The sequence below is a fragment of the Rhinolophus sinicus genome, linkage group LG07 (assembly GCF_036562045.2).
Source record: "Rhinolophus sinicus isolate RSC01 linkage group LG07, ASM3656204v1, whole genome shotgun sequence".
Lineage (NCBI taxonomy): Eukaryota > Metazoa > Chordata > Mammalia > Chiroptera > Rhinolophidae > Rhinolophus > Rhinolophus sinicus.
The window spans coordinates 16,678,950-16,695,748 of NC_133757.1; the positions used below are offsets into that span (position 1 = coordinate 16,678,950).

Sequence of the window (16,799 nt, forward strand, 5' to 3'; positions counted from 1 at the left end):
TAGAGGCTTCTTTGTATCACAGGCTTTAATCTTTTTTTTAATCTAGTTTAATTGGGAATATATATATATATATTAAATAGGGTAAACAGTAAAAAGGGTAATACGTGAAAACATTTAGCTTCCACTTCAAATCTCTAGATAGGTTTGTGTATCCATCCAGGAATAATATGTATTACATACACTTAATGCACATTTCTTTTTAAACATCAATGAAAGTGTTCACACCACTGTTTTTCATGAGACTATAACTTGGAGATTATTCCTTATCAGGTGAGATTAACCTATATTAACTTAATTATAACCACATAGGTTTTAACAAAATAGATTTTAAATAAAGCAATCTTCTCTCCAATAGGTTCTGCCACAATTTTCCTTTTTTTGCTACTCGGGTTTTTATTACATAAAGCGGTGGTTCGTTCTCAAGCTTGAGCGGACATCGGTATTACCTGGAGGGCTTGTTAAAACACGTTGCTGAGGCCCTCTCCAGAGTTTTTGATTCAGGTCTTGGGTGGGTGTTGAAAATTTGCATTTGTAATCAATTACCAGGCAACGCTGACGCTGCTGGTAAGGGGAAGTACACTTTTGAGAACCAACCACTAGCACGAACGCATCATTAAGCCGCGTTCTTCCCATCTCCCAGCACAGCTCGCCTAAGAAAACACATTCGATCTCTCCCCTGGGAACCTCAGGAAGGGACTGACAACACCCACTTGCAAACGAAGAGCCCAACTCCGTACTTCTAGCCGGAACTGATGAGCTTCCATCCGGCGCCTGGCGCAGCCCAGCTACGTCATTTCCTTTCTACTAAACCTTGCCCACTCTGCGTCCCCAACGCAAATAAGGGCGGGCGGCCCAGTGGGCGCTAGGAGTCACGTGAGCCGAGCGAGGTCTCGCGAGGGTTTTTAAACTTCTCGCGAAACTTCACCTCCTCTGTCTTTTCCTCCTTCCAGTGCCCGGCTTTCGTCCCCTCCCCCTCCCCGCCGACCGAGTTCTTCCTTTTCAGACCGAGTCGCCTTGTCGCTGCGGAGATTTTTTCTGCTACTGCTCCCGCTGTTGCTGCTGCCACGCCTGGGCTCATTTGCCCTGAGCCCTTCCCGCCGCCCCACCCCCAGCCCCACGCAAGGTAACCAACCCGGTGAGGGAGAGAGTAAGGCCTCGCCGGGCCTCGGTCTCTTCCGAGTCGAAGCAGAGGCCAGAGGCCGAGGAGCCGCCGGCGCTGGAGAGGCCTGGGCCCCCTCCCACCCAGAGTTGAGCCCTGAGCGGCTCCGGCCGGGGTTGGGGCCTCCGGGCCGTGGCGGCGAACCTGGCTAACCCGGGGTACCCATCGGGTGGGGTTGGGACGTGGGAGGCCTCGGAAGGACAACCTCGGCGGTTCCCGCAGTCTGTTCGTGGAGGTCCGGCACCGCTGGTGTCCGCTCGGTCCGTGCGTTCGGTTTCCCTCGAAGCCGATGTTGAATTCCGAGGTCAGAAACAATCGGCCAAGTTGTGGCGGGCTTTGAGGTCTTGGTGGTTGGGAGGGGAGCAGTTCGGCTTGCTCTCACCCTTTGGAGCCCTTCCAGGTTCCTGGCTGTCGTTACGGGAACTGGAAGACAGACAAGGGTCCTAGCAACCTCGTGTGTTTGCTTATTAATCGAGAAAGGATTCTCGCATCTCATTTTTAGGAGAATGAGTCGGATTTGGTGAAAGACACGTTCCTTCGAATGCCTAAGTGGGGGAGTATTTGTGTGTGGTTGTTTTTTTTGTTTTACTGAAGGAAACGCACCGGCACTTGATTAGAGACTGGGTGAAAGATTTTTGCAATGGAGAAGAGCTTCTAAACACACACATTAATTGAATAATTCATGTAGAGAGAGTTATTTGTGTAGTTAATCCAAAAGCCATTTAGATTTGGTTTTGGAAATTTTCTTTAGTTCTTGTATTTTTTTCAAAGTCCCGATTCTTCCAACAGATTATTGCTTTTTGAGGGGATGGGGGGATGAAGATATAACGACCCTGTTAATTGAGCCCAACACACTGCCTTCTGTATTACAGGAGTTTACGAAAAATTAGAAATTCTCCTTTTCCCTCATCATTTGTTTTCTGTTTTTCTATATGGGATTTATCTGATATGTTTATAATCGTCGTGTCTGTTCCCTTGAAGTTTGTGGTTTGGCTCACAGCTTTTCTCTGACCTAAGAGTAAAGGCGATGGTGATAAACTAAGCTGCAATGAATTATACATTGGGAGCAAAATTGGTAAGATTTAATTCAGGCAGCTGGGGAATTATTTTATGGGTTTTTTTGTTCAGTTTTCATGACCTTACCCTTTTTTCCCCCAGATGTCAGAGGATCTAGCAAAACAGCTGGCAAGCTACAAAGCTCAGCTCCAGCAAGTTGAAGCTGCATTGTCTGGAAATGGAGAAAATGAAGATTTGCTAAAGTTAAAGAAAGATTTACAAGTAAGTTATGAAGGGACACTTACAGTTATGTTGTTCAGAAAGAGTATTGTGTTTTTCAAATGATTTATTGCTCAGGATTTATATATATCCAAAGCACCCTTTTGAGGTGGTGTTTCCCCTCTTCCCTTTCTGTATATGCTCATAGGCAAACATGGCTTTCCAAAGTAGGATTGCTTTCTCAGCCTGTGTACATCAAAATGAGTGAAGCATTGTCCTTTGTTATGTAAATCTTGTATGCTCGGATAACTTTAAAAAATAAGAGTTGATTTTAGAAGTCTCAACTTTCTAGAGACGAAATACATATAACTTTGCAATGGAAAGTGCTTTTACTTTTAAAGACCTGCAAAGGAAATTTAGTTCAAAAAGGAATTAAAGTTAAAGGAGAAAAATATAACCTGATTAATATTCTTTTTAATACCACAAGATTTCTTTGAAAATGACAGTGTGTGTTTGTGTGTGTCAAAGCTAGTGGGTAACCCCTTGGATTGAAAACACATCATAAAAATATCTAAAGAGATATTTGTTTTTGCATAAATGTCACATAGTGTTTGAACTTAAAGCTAGGTTTTACAGTGTAGTTGACTCGAAGTTAAATTGAATCTATGTGAAAAGATTTTAATTTGTTTTGTTTGTTATGGGAGAGTTCAGTAGATATGAAACCTGCTTTTAAAAACCTGCATTGGGGTTTCAAAACAAATAAAGCCTTAATAGTAAATATCTATTGTTTCTCAGAACACTAGATTTATTAATAAAAACACCATATATAATACTTTTAACAAATTTGAGAATTTAAAATTCTGAACCTGATGTTTGGAAAATTTTAAAAGGTGTTTTGGTTACATTGTGTTTCTTCATCTTAATGCTGATTCAGTACAACACTTTAATCGTCTTCATTTTATCTAAGTAATCCTTCCCCTCCCTTTATACATATAACTTTTGCCCATTAAAATTATTAATATTTTAGGGATATTAGAACTGCAAACAAATGAAAATTACTTGAAATGGGGTCCAGATTCATGATTCTGAAAGAGCTCATCTGGGCATAATTCAGATGTTGAATATTTTCGGGTTCAAATTCTAGATTTAGGATAAACTTACAGGAACTTGCAATGGTATGTTACTTTTTAAAACACAGAAAACAGGACCCCTTTTCAATATGTAGAAGTCAGGCCAGTGGATTTCAGGGTACCAGTCAATAAGGAAAAGATGTTGGGGAGCAATTTTTCCCACTCCCAGGCCAACTTAATTCTTGCCTCAGAGAGATCCTGGCATGCCCCCCCATCTTTTACCAATTTAAAAGCAGTCCTTTTTTCTTGGAAGAAAATGAAACATTCTTTGCAGTGATATACATATGTTGCCTCTGGGCAGAGGGAGGAGGGGTCTGTGTAGAACTGGTAGAGGGGAAATTGAGAGAAGGTTGAAACAGCATTATTAGGAGGTCTTAATATTTCTAGAAGAAATTGTCAGAGTCTCAGTAGACTTGCCTTACTATGACATGATCAGTAGTGGAAGTATTTAAGGGCAGACCGTTGTGGTAGGCCTTATAGTAAGCACGTAAATGGCTTACTTAGGGTTCAGTTAATGATGACCTGGGGGTCATTTATCTGTAAAATAATCCTCTTTTCTAACCATTTAGGACAGCACTGTACAATAGTTTTCTGTGATGATAGAAATGTTCTAGATATGCTGTGCCGTACTGTAGCCACTGGCCACATTGTGGCTATTGAATATTTGAAATACAGCTAGGGTGGCTGAAGAACTGAATTTTTAATATTAATTATATAGCCACATATGATTACCATATTGGATGGCACAGATTTAGAAGCTAAAGTTCTAACACTTTAGACAGTAATGTAATACAGGATGTATTTCCTGATCAAACTTGATCACGTTTTCTTTTCCTCTTAGTCCATGAAAAAAATTCATTTTGGTTACTAGATTTAGGTCTGTTTTGAACTGAAAACTACTCAAAGATGGAAGGCATCATTTAAGGTTAGATGAAATTCTGAAGTGTTTGGATGTCTGCTTCTACTAGTAATTGTTTCCATTGACTACAGTTACAGCTTCTATAATATTTTGTCATGGGTTTTTTAAAAAAAGGTTTTCTTTTTTTTCTTCTCTGGTTTCTCTGGGATATACCTCATGCCATTAATATTTAATTCTGCCTTTCATATTTGCTGAAAAGTCTGTTCAGACTGATGACTGAGTTTGTAGCGTCGTTTGTTTTCTTGTGTTCCTCTTATGGAATGTCCTTAACCCTGGTTACGAATTTGTTCACCCTTTCATTTATGACAAAATACTCAATGACTTTCATTTTGCCGGTAAGCCTTCCATTTTTATCTCTGTGTACTGTCTTTCATATAGAATAAAGTTACTCAGCAGGCAGCAAATTGGCCTACTGAAGTTCTAATTGCCTTTCTTTTTTCACTTAAAAAAGTGGGTATAGTAAAATTCAGGCTAGCTAGCTGACTAGCTCCCCAGTCTATGATATTCACAAAAATAGTCAATTTATTAAGCTGTTTTGCTGAGTAAAACTGGTTCTAAAGGAGGCAGGGGTCAAGTCACTTGTCTCATATATTACAGTGGCTCTCTGCATCCCCGAAACGCCTTCCTTCAGTAAGCAGAGTGCTTGAGTGCATCCCCTTTGACCTGCTGATATGTAGATCACAACATCTGATGCTTCCTGGAATTGCCGATTACTGTAACTGCTGCCCATCTGTCACAATGAAGGAGCAGTTTCAGAACTCAGACTTGGGGGAGGAAAAGTAATTAATGGTATGTACCTTTAAGAACCCCCTCATACATAAAATAGTCTCTCTAATATTTTGGTCCGTGTGCACATGTGAGGAAAAAAAATTTAGGAGGGTCTTCATAGTTTGTTGGGAGGGGTATGTAAAATATGGCAAAGTGAAAGGACAACTAGGGATAAATGCTGTGGATTTTTTTAAAAGTCATTTCAGTGCAGGGCTGTGCAAATTCTTTATAACATGCACAGCTTTTCAGGACCCTCGTCTTTGGTGAAAAAGTATTTCCTTAGGAAATATAATGGAAAGATTTTCAATCCTAAGAGCAGTAGAGTTCTAAATCTGTGACCTGCAATTACAGAATTCGTATTTGTGCTTTTGTAGGTAAATGATCCCTAGTTACATGGAATTATTTAATGATAGGGATTGTATGGGCTCTTCAGTCAGGCTTACTGGATTATATTTCTGGCCCTAAAATTGGTTAATTAAAAACAAGGCTGGATAATTTACTCTACGTCTTTGTGTAGTACACGATATATTTATTTGGAAGTTCTTTGCTTTATTTGCAAATGACCATCTAATTAAGTATTTGAATGGCTACTTGGCACCTAATAAAATTTTATTGAACATATTCTCCTGAATTTTTAACTCAAATCTGAGTCATTCAGTTTTTTTATTCACAAAACTGACCTTTCACCAAGGGCTTAATATCACCCCTTTTAAGGCTCAAATACTGTTTTTCAGAAATCAGAAGATTTAGAACCTTTAGGAGAGAGGTAATATTTAACTTTCTTGGCTACTGAATCATAACTACTATTGTAAAACCTCAATGGGAGCCAGAAGAAATTCAGTACAGAGTTTAACTTTGCTAATTTTTCTCCCAAAACACACAGTGGGATGTTTTAAGGTGTTTAATATGCAATAGTGGGGGAACCAGGTATGCAGGTTCTTAGATAAGATGATGCAATAACATGGATCTTCATTAGAGTAAAAATATTGCCGACAAGAGCAGTATGAGTACAGATCTATCAGTTTGTACTATTAAGTTTTTTAACCAACCCTACCACACACCGCCTAGTGAAGCCAATAAATATAAACCTGAATTAGGAAAAAGTATTGGCCACACAGAAAGATCTTGCCTGCCTGTGTGTTAACAATTTATTTTTTCCTTTTAAATGAAGTTGTACTAATATGCATAACATTAAGGTATTGGGATGTTTCGAATCTAACTTGGTAACTTGCTTACTCAGATGAGATAAGCTTTAATAGTGAATGAATAGGAAGACTATTGGCTTTTTATATATGCCTGTAGTATTTTAGTAGAACTATGTATCAGCAGAAACATTTTATTACTAATAAGGCTGCTTCAAGTGTTTTGAGGGGTGTGGGGCATGTTGGCTCGGCAGTTAATACTGCAACGCCCTGGCAAACAGGACAGTTGGCATGAAATGTGCGTGACAATGATGAGATAAAAGTGGTCTTGAATCTAGCTCAGTCCCTCATAGTTGACTATTTCTCATCTTTAGAGAGATCTACTCAGCTAAAATAGGCACTTAGAAATAATGCATGGTGTAAGCTCAAGTCTACCCTATTTCTATTAGTATTTGAGGTTAAGTTGAAAGGCAGCTGTCTGGGTTTAAAACCCAGCTCCACCCCTGTATAAAATACTGTATCTTAGTTTATCCATCACAATACCTGCATTATAATCTTGTTCTAAACTGCAAATAAATATGGGTAGAGTACTTAATAAGTGCTATATGGTGTGATAGCTGTCATCAAAAACTGAGGGAACTTGCTTGTTGAAAATAGGTGACAGTGTGAATTACAAAAGTAATGTTATGGTTTTTGTTTTTTCTTTTTAGGAAGTTATAGAACTAACCAAAGACCTTCTGTCAACTCAGCCTTCTGAAACTCTTGCAAGTTCAGACAGTTTTGCTTCTACTCAGCCCACTCATTCATGGAAAGTAGGAGACAAGTGTATGGCAATCTGGAGTGAAGATGGACAGTAAGTGTAGAAAAAACTCTAACTATAACATGAAATAATAAAATACAATGGTAAGATGTTTTTATTCAGTTTGAACTACCGCATTTTGATCTTTCTATAGAACCAATGTGGTTAGTGGAGCCAATGTGATTCTTGGGTGGTTACCATTAACACGTTGTGTATGGATCACGAGACTCTTCACGAGGGATTTAAACCCCGCCGTACGCAACGTGTTAATATAGTTCAGTTTTTAGCTTTGATTAGATTTTGGGGTGGAAGAATAGCTTGGATTCTAGAGGAAAGAAAACTGAAAGCAGAGGGAAATTAATAGATATTTTAAAAAATAATCTAAGTTCTTTTTTCCTCAAATTGAAAATTGAGTGAATGGTTGGCTATCTTAGACGTCTATGAAATACATACACTGAAATTATTCCTATAAGAAGTACCTTTTCTCAAAGAGATTGACTAAAACATATTTAGTAGACATGTGAAAGACTTTCCTGGCAATATATTGATTAGGACTTTCTTTTAGGATAGTAGATGGCTGACTCCAACGACTCTTTTACATTGTCTTTGCAAAAGGGCCATTTGATCACAGAAGTTTCATTTTAGTCACATGTAATAGTTGAATCACTGCAGTATAAGTCTTGTAGGCTGAGTACCAAACCTTTACTCACCTGCTTACAGCCATGATATCTTTACAGGTGTTATGAAGCGGAGATTGAGGAGATAGATGAAGAAAACGGCACTGCTGCAATCACCTTTGCTGGCTATGGCAATGCTGAAGTGACTCCATTGTTGAACCTCAAGCCTGTAGAAGAAGGAAGGAAGGCAAAGGAGGACAGTGGCAACAAGCCCATGTCAAAGTAAGTGACTTTTCACCATTCTAAGTGTAATTTCCCCGATTTGGGTATTTGAGGTGGTCTGCAGAGTCTGTGCAGGCTAGATTAGGGTAAAAAAGTTATAATACTATTTACCTTTATTTTGAAGATGAGCAGTATATGCCTGGGTAAGATGGTTTGACAAGAGAAGAGGTTAGAGAGCTGTAGCAGCCAGATCATAAAAAGCCTGGAAGCCACTGATGTGTTTCAAGTAGAGGGGACATAATGTGATCAGATTTGAGCTTTCACATGATCACTGGCAGCAGAGAGAAAGCCACTACTGCTGTGATCCAGGGGTAGATGATGGCCTGAACCCCGGGAATAATAGAGTGAAGATAGTGACATGTATAGTTTGGGAGGTATTTAAGAGGTAGAATTAACAGTATTTTGGTTAACTCTGCGTGTCTGCCACAATTGGCTATCTTTTGGATTTGTCAAGAGTTTTCAAAAGTTGCTACATAAATATATTTGAATTTAAGAAAATGTCACTTGTTAAAATAACATTTGATTTAAGCAACCCAATAAGAAAATCAGATTGAAGAACAACGTAACATCTCTAGTTTTAGTTTCTGACGTCTGTGTACAAAGCCACACTTAGCTTCATAGTGGTGATTATATGATATAGGAGTCTAGATCTTATTGCCTCTTTTTTAAAGACTTCGTTTTTTAAAGCTTCATAGTGGTGATTATATGATATAGGAGTCTAGATCTTATTGCCTCTTTTTTAAAGACTTCGTTTTTCATCCTTTGGGTGAGAAGTCAGTGTTAACTGAGCAGAAATTATTGAGAAAGCTTTAGGCTCTGATCTTATTCAGTGTTTTTGGAAAACCCCAGTTGTAAGAATTGTGAGCTATGGTTTCCCTTTGTGCTGCTCTTCCAATCTAGGTGAAATAGTTTTGTCTTTATTGAATCTCTTTATACACGTTTTGCAAATGCAGCATATTACACTTGCTTACTGTCCATTTAGAAATTGATAAAAGGCTTAGACATCTGTCAACACTCATCTTATTCCTAAAACACAATTGGAAAAAGCTGTGTAAACATCAAATAAAAAGTGTTAGTTGAAATATTTGCGTGGGTAGTAAGTTATAGTTATGTTTCAAAGGATGCTATATATTTCAGATAATATTCTTAGTAGCACAGGGTGATTGGCGTTGATGGGGGGTGCTTTTATTCATGGGGAGAAGAAGAGTGTGTAAGTTTGGTTTTCTGGGGTTTTTGGGGGGGGGTTGTTTGTTTGTTTTTGCACTCCTACATATCCCCACAGAAGTCATCTTTTAAATCTTAAGAGTTGACGTTTAGCTGTTATATCCACACAGAAAAGAAATGATTGCCCAGCAGCGTGAATATAAAAAGAAGAAAGCTTTGAAAAAAGCACAGAGAATAAAAGAACTTGAGCAGGAGAGAGAGGACCAGAAGGTGAAATGGCAGCAGTTCAACAACAGAGCCTATTCGAAAAACAAAAAAGGCCAGGTTAGTAAATATTTTCTTCATACTTTGTAAATTTGAAAAGTACAACCGTCATTAACTTTAAAATGAAAAGGGGGTATGTAGATTTAAAAAAATATGTAACTGGATCTTTAATTGAGAATCCTCTTCAGTCTTCAGTTTGGCTTATTGAAAAATACCTCCGTTAGCCTCCGTCTCTGCAGTAGGAACCTATGAATACAGAGTTTGTATCAGGAATTACAAAAGATCTAGGTTCTTTTCCTTCTATAAGTGAAAATTTGAAAAATGATTTGCTACCTTACATACCACATAGAGAGGGTGTGTGTTGAACCATACCTGCTTTCCTAATATGCCTTACACTGTACATCACTGGTAGATTTTATTTAAAAGAACACTCAGCTCCCCTTCATGTACTTTTCCTTCTAAGTATATTTTGTAATTTTTATGTTTCCCAAACTAATCAAAAATGGTTTCTGTTTCATTTCCCACAGGTAAAGAGGAGTATTTTTGCTTCACCTGAGAGTGTAACTGGCAAAGTTGGAGTAGGAACTTGTGGGATTGCTGATAAACCTATGACACAGTATCAAGATACCTCTAAATACAATGTTAGGCATTTGATGCCTCAATAATCAGAAAAACTGTTGGATTTCATCTCCGCAGGGCTTTACATTTACCTTTTTATCCTTATATTTTTCTAAAGGTAAATTATTTGTTAGATGAGTAAGGAAGATACCATTGTTGTCATTGTTTGACTTCAATAGAATGAAACTTGAAATTGCATTTGTTAACTGCTATTCATTTAACTTTCTTCATTACTACCACCACAGTTTCCTCAAAGTTTGTTGGGTAAAGCAACTTTTCTAGATAGATGCTGCTTAAATAAAGCACTTAGATGAATTCTTGACCTTCCTACTATTAGGCTCCCACTTAATGGATGGCATATACTTTTTGTAAACTCCTAACCTGGAACTTTCAGAACCTTTGAACTTGCCACATATTCTAAGCAATTCACTGGAACATCAAGGTAAAACACCAGACTGGTGCAGAGGTCTTTTTTTTAATTCAGCTGTTGCCCAATTAAGCCTAAAAATAGGTTAATTTCTAAATGGCAAAATTTGTTTTGAGGTTTTTCCTTCAATAATTTGTTTCCTAAGCCTATTAGGCCATTTCTAAAATTGACTCACCTCTTTTATTCTTTTCATTGAGTTTTAGTTTTATGTAAGAAACCATGTTTAAGACCAGCTACCTTTTCTATTTTTTTTTTTTTGTATGTTTGTTTTTTTCTTGTGTTAATTTTTCACTTACGGTAGTGGTACCATTTTTTGGATGTGTAATGTTTATATAAGAAAACAAAAAGCTGATGTATAGCCCTGTATACAGTGTAGATACTATTTTTGTAAAAAAAAAAAAAAAAAGGCTAAATTAATGAACAAGAGTACTGAATGTTTCATCATTAAAAATTTACTGTATTTCTTGTGCATTAATCTGACCATAATTTCCCTGTATATTATGTTCATGTAGCTGAGTTTGTAATTTTTGTTAACTAGATCAAGTTGTCAGCATTTGCTGGTGTATGTGAACATCACAGTTAACCTAAGTTTAAGCCAAATATATGCATAGAAAAGATCTTCCTATTAATGGAAGACAGTGATTTTTAGGATGTGTTAATTTCAGTTTTTGTATGTTTAACTTTTATTAAATAAAGTGTTTTTAAAATCTCCAGGGTGTGTTAACAGAAGGGTGAAGCCTTAGCTGCCAGCACTGATAGTGATTAAATGTCAATGTACTTGCGTACATTGTTTCCACAGAAGAGAATACAGAGTATGATAAAGGTTTCAGTAAATCTTTATGTACTCCTTCCCTTCCATTAGACATAAGAAATTGGATTCTAAAGGACAAACGAACTTTTATTTTAAGTGCTTGTGCTTTATATAGAGGTGTTTGTAAATTTTTGGTATAAGGGGAAAATAAAAATTTTTACTTCATGAATTTTAATTTTTTTGGTAAATTGAAACTTTTAGGAGGAAAGTGGTGAGAGGTAGAATTCTTCATCTCACCCTTCCACCTTCCTCCCAACCCAGGAGATCAGTGCTTTTCTTCCTTTAATTTATGGCCACAGGGTAGAGCATGTAAGACAGAATGAAAGGAAGTATTTTTTAAATACAAGGTACAAATTACAGTAGAAAAAGGGCTACTTAGCCTGAAAAACTTCTAAATAAAATATACGAGTACTAATGTTCTTGTTACTACCTCGTTTCCCCCAAAAATAAGACCTAGCCGGACCATCAGCTCTAATGTGTTTTTTGGAGCAAAAATTAATGTAAGACCCAGTCTTATTTTACTGTAAGACCCAGTCTTATTTTACTATAAGACCGGGTCTTATCTAACATAAGACCGGGTTTTATATTAATTTATGCTCCAAAAGATGCATTAGAGCTGATGGTCTGGCTAGGTCTTATTTTTGGGGAAACACGGTATTTGTAACATCTTCAGGTACTAAGAATCAGCAGTATCCTTGAAGGATTGCAAGGGAAACCTTTTAATCAAAAAGCACTGGACAGAGATTTGGTATAATTGTGTGGCCACACAAAATGGTTTTGGGTGAGATTACCTTGGTATGTTTATTGGAATAGTTGTTCACCTAGTGTTTGTGTAGTTAAGACTCTTGTGTTAAGACTTTTGCCTCTTTGACCCTATGGGCCTTCCTTTCTGCATGTTAATTTTCCTGGAGGGCTTTGCATTAGGAGAGAGAAAAGGAATAAAGGTGACCCCATTATATAAAATATATTTTTTAATAGGCACATATAGCATGAGATCAGGAGCCTTTGTGTCAAAGACCTAGATGTGGCTCTTTGAAAAGTCCTACCGTTTCCCTGAAAATAGGACCTAGCCAGACTATCGGGTATAACAATAAATACCGGGTCTTATATAGTAAGACCGGGTCTTATATTAATTTTCGCTCCAAAAGACACATTAGAGCTGATGGTCTGGCTAGGTCTTATTTTGGGGGAAACACGGTAGTATCAGGATGATAGTGTCTGGACTAAACTAAAAGGATTCCTGGGGAGCTAGAACCTGTCTCATTGTTTGATGTTCAAGTTGAGAAGATGCTTAATGAGAAGCATGATACCAGCAGTACTTTACAAATGAAAGTGGTTAAGCTCTCAGTATTCTAAAATCGAATATGATGCTTAGTCTTAGGAAGGTTTGTTAACAAAATTTAATGTAGCGTTTCCCCTCCGTCAAAAGAGACTTGAAGCTGTGTAACTGACAGACCAAAACGGTAGTCATTTAGGGCCCCCAAGTAGCTATTGGTTGCATGTTTCATCTTCTCAAAACTTGACATTAATTATTGAACATTTCAAGCATAGACTAGTTCTAACACCCCCAAAATAAGTAAATTTAAACCTTTAGTATTAATCAGTTAACATGCTTTTTAAATTAACATGTAGAAAGGCCATGGAAGAGCAAGGACTCGAACCAGACTGCCATGTTGAATCTTGGGTCCCTCGTTTATTACCTGTGTGCATAACTCCTCTTTGCCTCAGTCTTCTCAGCAGTAGAATGAAAATAATAACCTGTTTCATTAAGTTGTAAGGATGAGTGGGTTAATATGTTAAGTGTTTAGTAGAGTACCTGGCATATGGTAAGCACGATAGAAGTGTGCTGTGTGCAGAGTGGTAATGGTGAATATCTGATCTTTTTTCCTTTGAACAATAATTCGTTTTACGCATAATAATTCCCATTGTTTACAATTGTGGCCCCTAATTATAAATGTAATCAAATTACAACGTTGTATTAAGTACATCCTAGTAAATGTTTAAATCTTTATATTAGAATATCTTAGGACACATTTCTTAATGAGAATGGAATATAGGTTATAATAAAATCACCCCTAATGCCTGTTTAAAGAGGGATTCCTGGATTAGGGTCTTATTCCAGACCTATCTAGGCCAAGGTGTATCTGTTTCTGACAAACACCCCACAGGTGATTCTGATTTGCATCCCTGGCTGGGAACCATATATTTGGTTAAATGTGAAAGCAGCTTGATTTTTGAAATGAAGGAAAAATTACCTTAGTAAGTGGCAGTTTTCTTATCCCAACTGGGAAGACTAGGCATCAAACAAATGAAATTCATCCATTTATTGTAACAACTCTTTTTTTTTTTTTAATGCTTGTTTTTCTTACAAGGATGTGTGTGTGTGTGTGTTTCCATTACAATGCAGTTTTAATGCTGAGTGCGCTCCTTTAAAATAGCAAAGGAAAACCATCAGGTACATAAAGGAACATGTTTTGTGAATTGTGTGTCTAGATTTTAATTATAAAAAGTGAAAAATACCACTTGCAAATCCAGCCAAAAAAATATTTTCAAAGCTTTGACTTTTTGCCTCAATTTGGATATTAACTGAAATACAAAGAAAATCTATTAAAACCAACAAGGTTTTTATATGTTAAAATCTTTAGTTTAAATATCTGCTGATTTGTATTATACTATGAAGCAACCAATTACTATAAATGGTAATTTAAAAGTTCAACAGTAAATGTGAACATTCTTTATATCTAGGATTTTTGAGTTGCAAGTTAAACTGAATTTTTACTGCAGTGGAGAGGAAGAGCATAGCAGACAAAACAACAGGTAATATTGTAATTTAAACAAAAACCCAAATAATTAAATCCCCTTATAACTATGATTTTTTTAAAGCATGTCTGTGTATCGATATGTTCTTAAGAGGTTTAGAAACCAATGTTGACATTCTAAGAATATGTTTGGCCTAGCTAAAAATAAATAGTAAAAGAAAACATAAGATGAAAGGTGTTAGGTTTCTGTGAGGTTCTTCAGTTGCCTTTTCTGCCCTTCAGCTTATGTATATAAAGGTGGTTCTTTTGTGGCCTTGAGTGGGGTAAAGCAGATCTGAAAATAACACTGGGCTTGTGGTAGTTGACAGCTGAACTAGCTCAAAATATCAAATTTTGGGTACATATCTTTCAGTTCCCAGGAAATAAAAACGGGCAATTTACTTCCACCAAGCACCTCACCAATTTATTTTTATAAAACCAAGTAGACAAGTTACTGGAATTATTAAAATCATAATTTGTTTCTCCAGTTAGTCTTTTTTAAGACCACAGCTAAAGAAACCATGGTTATATTCATAAAGAGAAAAGGTTTGCTTTTTTGAAGAGCTACTTTCTCAACTTGAGGCCAAAAATTATGGTTATTATTTTTGCTGGCTCATGATTTCCCTTTCTTGGTGAAACTGATGTACTTTCCCCGCTCCTCTCCCCCCCGCCCCCCCAAGCCCTGTACTCACTTTAGCAAGATGCCGTGAATTTCTGACCAGAGAAACAGAATTCAGGTTTGGAGGAAATGCTTGACTCTTTATGTCCATGGAAAACTAAGAGTTGAAGTCTGAGATCTGCAGCTAGGCTAGTCTTTAACAGATGGTCATTTGTCCAATTGTTCATTGCTCAGAAGTATGCAGAAAGTAGGTTAAGTATCCCTTTGGTTCTTTTGCCCCGTTTTTATCCTCCAAAAGCACTGTCAGGTTTAGTTTACCTAGGTTTCAGAGTAAGAGTGATGAAGCTAGTTTAGAAAAACTGAATTAAATTTGTGGGTTTTTAAATACACTTTAGAGATATTTTATGGTTTTTGTTATGTTTTTACAATGCTATTCTGTGCCTTGGTGTGAAAATCTACAATATCCCAATTACTGCCCTACCAATAAAGACTTTAAGCGTTCCTCCATAGCAGAGCCAAGAGCTTGAGAAATGGAAAACATTCCAAAATTTTAGGAAGTTAGCTGGCAATACTTTAAAAGAACTTTATATAAGCTATTTCCCCTAATTTATGATTGTATAAAAAGGTAAAACAGGACCAAGAAGTTGTCAGCCAGTACATATATTTTGGCCTATACTGATCATTTAAAAGAATCAAATGTATTCCACAAGAAAACTGATTACCTGGTACATGGGCCAGGAAGTTTTTTTTTTCCTTGGCAAGGCCAGCACTAAATATTAACTAGGGCATTTAATTATTATGCAATGGTTACTATCAGTGTATAACATACTCAAGCTCAGGTCAGACTTTTTTTTCTTAAAGAAAAGACCAGGTAATCACTAAAACCGATGATACATCAATCTTATAAAGCATTTATTTAAAAAATTCTATAGGATATCAAAATTGACTTCTTACAAAGTATAACCTGCCATGGAATTTTGTGAAAATGAACCATTTTATTTAATAGAAATAGTCTTTCTGCAAGACCCACAGTCAGAGTAACTAAAATTCAAGATTAAGGATGAAGAGATTTGAAGGTTGCATTCATCAAAGGAAGAGAAGTACATACCTCTTAATTTCCTTTTGGTGCTACAAACTCCTAGAGGAGGGGGGATTTACATACATTGGTTTTAATCCTTAACAACCTTTTGAGATAGAGGTAGTATTTATCACTTTTCAGGAGGAACGTTTCCATAAAGGAATTAAGTAATTTGCCCAGGGTCCTTAGCAAATGCTAGAACTGGGATTTAAAGTGACTCAAACCCTTGTTCTTCACACCTTATGCTGTTTCGGGGGGAGTATGGAATTTTTGAGATGGAAGGATCAAAGAAGAAAGAAAAAGGGCAGCTAGTTGCTCCTTCAAGTGGAAGAAAACAAACTCACCAAAAACCTCTCAAGAGAAATGACCCAGGAAGCAATGTAGCCTTTAGGAGCTTTGCCTCAATAAACCTTACTGCCTTTTAAAATCCTTTCATAATGCTAAAAGCTGTCAGTGTCACCGGAACTAGAAAAGGCATTTATTTTTACGTGAGCTCATAACTATTAGAAATGAGTAACAATGACATCATCAGAATCTTCTTTGTTAATAGGCACTGAAATGGGATTTACCTGTACCTGTTAATATATCACTCAGGCATTGTACATACAGGGTACCATAACAGGTTAGTGGGGACTAAATAGGAATTTCCCAGACTTGTTTTTAATGTAAATAATATGTGTGGCCAAAGGGATTCCCTTAAAAGTTATCTGGAGAGCAGATAAGAATGACAAATGGCTTTGTCTTCTACTTGAAGCAGTTAAGATTATCACATACATTAAACCATCTACAGTTAGGTTACATGGAGCTATCAGTCAAGAAGGCACCTGTTTAAATTATAGAACAGGAAATGGCAATGATTCAAATTGCCATTAATTCCGGACTACTGAAGTAGGATCAACATAGACATTTACGTGACAGATGCCACTCAAGGTGTGGGTGCTCATTTACATTTTTTCCTAGAGAAAGGTGGTACAAAAATCACTCGGGTA

The 16,799-nt window shown here is 37.0% G+C and overlaps 1 protein-coding gene across 4 annotated transcripts; it reads left to right on the forward strand.

Annotated features, from left to right (window-relative positions):
• Nucleotides 1-923: 923 nt before the first annotated feature.
• On the forward strand, nucleotides 924-11,215 carry SMNDC1 (survival motor neuron domain containing 1). 4 transcript variants are annotated; one of them, XM_074339076.1, is made up of 7 exons: nucleotides 924-1,123; nucleotides 2,318-2,437; nucleotides 5,021-5,212; nucleotides 7,044-7,186; nucleotides 7,870-8,031; nucleotides 9,366-9,519; nucleotides 9,987-11,215. In XM_074339076.1, exons 3-7 carry the CDS (start codon nucleotides 5,210-5,212, stop codon nucleotides 10,122-10,124), a joined length of 600 nt encoding a protein of 199 aa, XP_074195177.1. In that variant the 5' UTR covers nucleotides 924-1,123; nucleotides 2,318-2,437; nucleotides 5,021-5,209; the 3' UTR covers nucleotides 10,125-11,215. The 4 variants fall into 4 exon arrangements, with proteins under 4 accessions (XP_074195177.1, XP_019580668.1, XP_019580667.1 ...); XM_019725109.2 differs by lacking the exon at nucleotides 5,021-5,212 and having other exon boundaries at nucleotides 925-1,123; XM_019725108.2 differs by lacking the exons at nucleotides 924-1,123; nucleotides 5,021-5,212 and adding an exon at nucleotides 1,332-1,463.
• Nucleotides 11,216-16,799: the final 5,584 nt, after the last annotated feature.